We start from the raw sequence: 4,193 nt of genomic DNA, 5'->3' as shown, positions 1-4,193 counted from the left end.
CAGACATAAGCACGTAAGAGAAGCCATGTTGGATCAGGCCAGTGGCCCATCCAGTCCAACACTCTGTGTCACACAGTGGCCAAAACCCAGGGGCCATCAGGAGGTCCACCAGCGGGGTCAGAACTCCAGAAGCCCTCCCACTGTTGCTCCCCAAACACCAAGAAGAAGAGATTGGATTTATACCCCGCCCTTCACTACCCAAAGGTGTCTCAGAGCGGCTTACAAACTCCTTTCCCTTCCCCTCCCCACAACAGACACCCTGTGAGGTGGGGGGGGCTGAGCGAGCTCTGACACAAACTGCTCTTTTTCAAGGATAGCTGTGCCAGAGCTTGTGACTGACCCAAGGTCACATCAGCAGGTGCAAGTGGAGGAGTGGGGAATCAAACCCGGTTCTCCCAGATTAGAGTCCGCACACTTAACCACTACACCAAACATATCACTGCCCCAGACATAAGCACGTAAGAGAAGCCATGTCGGGTCAGGCCAACAGCCCATCCAGTCCAACACTCTGGGTCACACAGTGGCCAAAATCCAGGGGCCATCGGGAGGTCCACCAGCGGGGCCAGAACTCCAGAAGCACTCCCACTTTCCCCCCACAACCCCCAAGACTACATAGCATCATTGCCCCAGACATAAGAACATAAGAGAAGCCATGTTGGATCAGGCCAATGGCCCATCCAGTGCAACACTCCATGTCACACAGTGGCCAAAGCTCACGTGCCATCAGGAGGTCCACCAGCGGGGCCAGAACTCCAGAAGCCCTTCCAGAGACCTTGCAAGGTCTGCCTGTTTGCCAGGGCTTGGGAGGGGGTCTGAACAGCAGGCATCTTTCCCAGGGGGGGGAGGGAGAGAGTGGGGGGGGCTGCTCTTTTCCTTTTTGCTTTTAACTGAAAATATGTAAGTACTCTCATCAGCCACCTTAAACCACGAGGAAAGGCTGGACGTAAAGAAACGTTTAAATAGCCAATATCGCCGCTCTCCTGCAGACGCCGAGGACAAAGTGGAGCGCTTGCTTGAGAAGGTGGAGCGGGAGGAGGCGAAGGATCGTCGGCACCACCGGCGGGAGGAGCTGGCGCCGTACCCCAAGAGCAAGAAGGGGAAGGGGGCGAATATGGGTAAAGGGGGCTGTTCGTTCCGGGGGGAGGGGGGCTGCTCCCAGCCGTCGAGAAGTGTGTGTGGGGGGGTGCAAGCTGCATCCTTAAGCTTGGGGGTCTCTGGGGAAGTCCTTGGAAGGTGGGGGGGAGGGCTTGGGAAGCCGGAAGGAGCCCTGAATTCCTCTGACTTTCTTTCTCCGTGCCCCACAGCAAGCCAGAAGGATGAGGAGCTGGACCCCATGGATCCCAGTGCTTACTCTGATGCCCCACGGTCAGTGAGCCGAGAATTGGGGGTGGGTGGGGGGCAGGGGGTGCGTGTGTACTTGGCGATGCCGTTCCTGCGGGTCCTCTCAAGATGAAGATTACAGGGACGGGCGTGAAAGTTCCCTAAGGTGTAGGGAGTCTGTAAGAGCAACAGGAGAGCCCTGCTGGATCAGACCAGTGAGGGTCCATCTAGTCCAGTCACACGGTGACCAGCCAGTTTCTCTGGAGGGCCAACAACAGGGCAGAGAGGCCGAGGCTTTCCCCGATAAGAACATCAGAAGAGCCCTGCTGGATCAGACCTGTGGTCCATCCAGCCCAGCATCCTGTCTCACACACTGGCCAACCAGTTCCTCTGGACAGCCAAAAACAGGGCAGAGAGGGCGAGGCTTTCTTCCCCTGATAAGAACATAAAGAGAGCCCTGCTGGATCAGACCAGTGAGGGTCCCTCTAGTCCAGCCTCCCGTCTCACACAGGGGCCAACCAGTTCCTCTGGAGGGCCAACCACAGGGCAGAGAGACTCAAGCCTTCAGAAGAACATCAGAAAGAGCCCTGCAGTATCAGATCAGTGGTCTATCTAGTCCAGCATCCTGACTCACCTGTTGGACCTCCAGGGTAACTGGTTGGCCACTAACAGGGCACAGAGGTGCCAAAGCCTTTCCCGGACCTTGTCTCCATGTGCTGCTATTCAGGTGTTGACTGTCTCTGAACCTAGAGGGTTCCCTTTAGTCAGAAAACCCAAAAAGAAAAACAAGGTGCTTTCCGCATCAGTTAAGTTCTATTGCTGTGGAAAGGTTCAGTACATAGTATACGCTTTGTTCCCCTCGATGAAGCGTTTACAGTAAAAAGCAGAGGGGCTTTGTATAAGGATAAAGCTCCTTTCCCCCTTTTTTTGGCTTGCTGGCACGTTGCCTGGTATAGCCCTGTTTTCTTTCTCCGTTGGTTCCCTTTAGTCACCAAGGCTGGTAGCCACGGATAGTCCCTCCCCCACGAATCTGTCTAATCACCTTTTAAAGCTGTCTGTGCCTGTGGGATCTTTCCGATTCCCAGAGCAGCGCAGCGGACTAGAGCCTGGAGAAGCCAGGTTTGAATCTCACTTCATTACCTGTCATGTTAAGAGGGGGAGAGTACCAATTAATTTTTATGGTTGAAATGGTTAAAATGACAAGGAAACTTAATAATTTGGAAGCAGAAGAATTTTTTGCAGACTGGAAAGACTATTTGGAGAAATACTGGGATGTAAAGGACAATTTACTTTGCTTTGAGAACTATTGAAAATTAAAGGATAGTAGAATTAGATAAATGTATAAGAAAAACAGTTGAAGGATAAGTTACCTGTGGATGTGAATAAGGGGAAAGGGGAGGTATGGAGTAAATTTAAGAATTGGGCTGGAGGTTGGAGCACTGTGGGAAGCCGGGGAGGGGGGGGGAGGAGGAGGGAAGGATATATAATTGTATAAGTTTTGATATGTTTGAACTTTTTTTAGTATATCCTCATAAATTGTTTTTCCAAAAAAAAAAGAGGGGGGGGAGTACCCTCGTGAGACAAGGGAGCGTTTCTGACATTCCTCTCCATCTCTTACTCCAAGGGGGACCTGGTCTACGGGGCTGCCCAAGCGCAACGAGGCCAAGACGGGCGCGGACACCACGGCTGCCGGTCCCCTGTTCCAGCAGCGCCCTTATCCGAGCCCCGGAGCCGTCCTGCGGGCTAATGCGGAAGCGTCCCGGGCCAAGCAGCAGGACTGAGCATCCCCTCCCTCCCCTCCCCACCGTGTTTCATAATAAAGCTGGCAGAACTGTCTTCCGCATGGCTCTACTGTGGTGCAATGGCCGAAACTCCTTTGGGGAACTTGAGGCTGGGGGTGGGCTATTTCTGTGTTTGGCCTGCAGGGGTCACTGTTGCGCTGCAACAGAAAGCAGATTGCCGATGCTTCCAGTGGAGATCCTAGAAGGCTCATCTCCTCGTAAGCCTCCTTTGTTTTTTCCCTGCATGGCTTTGCCAAAAAGCATCTAATAGGTTAGGCTCTGTGTAGAGAGTCCCGGGCTTTCTGTGGACCCCAAGTGTCAAACCTGGCTCCTAAGGCAAAGTGCTTCTACTCGCTCGTACAGGGACTGGCCCCATTCTTGGCTGGGATAGCAGAATCTCGCAGCCCCTTTGCCTCACTACTGTCCGAGTAGCCCTAGATGGCGAAAATGTCTCCCCCTCCCATGTGAAGTTTGAGTCCAGTGGCACCTTTAAGACCAACACAGTTTAATTCTGGGGCCCTGGCCTGGATAGCCCAGGCAAGCTCGATCTCATCAAATCTCGGAAGCTAAGCAGGGTCGACTCTGGCAACTAATTGGATGGGAGACCTCCTTGGAATACCAGAAGTCAGGAGGTGGGGGTAGGCTTTATTCAGCCACCTGACTGAATATCCTCCAGGCCCCCAATAGGGGTCAGTCACCAGAGGTTGCCATGACTTCCAGGTGCGCGCGTGCACACACACACACACACACACACACACATAAAAATACAAAAAAGAAGCTCAATACAATGCATCCTCCTGGACTAAACTGAGATCTAGGTTTCCTGCCTCATTACCAATGCTGATTTCTCCATGCCTACTGCCCCTTTGCATATCACACCAGGCCCCCAGTAGGGGTCAGCCACCAGAGGTCGCCGTGACTTCCAGGTGTGTGCACAGGCACACATATCAAAAAAAATACAATAAATCACACAAAAAAAGTTTAATTCTGGATATAAGCTTTTGGGTGCATGCACACTGCATCAGATATCTGAAGGAGTGGACATGCACACGAAAGCGGATAACCCAGAATCCAATTTTGTTGGCCTTAAAG

General features: G+C 52.7%; 1 protein-coding gene across 1 annotated transcript in view; it reads left to right on the top strand.

The window, feature by feature from the left end:
* PQBP1 (polyglutamine binding protein 1) overlaps window positions 1-3,144 on the top strand; it is a 10,118-nt gene extending 6,974 nt beyond the window's left edge. Inside the window, exons 5-7 of the mRNA XM_015418124.1 lie at window positions 987-1,097; window positions 1,305-1,365; window positions 2,945-3,144. Of these exons, the coding sequence (XP_015273610.1) occupies window positions 987-1,097; window positions 1,305-1,365; window positions 2,945-3,101 (329 nt within the window). The 3' untranslated portion in view covers window positions 3,102-3,144. The remainder of the gene's footprint in view (window positions 1-986; window positions 1,098-1,304; window positions 1,366-2,944) is intronic.
* Window positions 3,145-4,193: the final 1,049 nt, after the last annotated feature.

This window comes from Gekko japonicus, unplaced genomic scaffold, assembly GCF_001447785.1.
Source record: "Gekko japonicus isolate JY-2015 unplaced genomic scaffold, Gekko_japonicus_V1.1 scaffold1548, whole genome shotgun sequence".
NCBI classification, from domain to species: domain Eukaryota; kingdom Metazoa; phylum Chordata; class Lepidosauria; order Squamata; family Gekkonidae; genus Gekko; species Gekko japonicus.
This window is presented reverse-complemented; position numbering and strand designations above follow the sequence as displayed.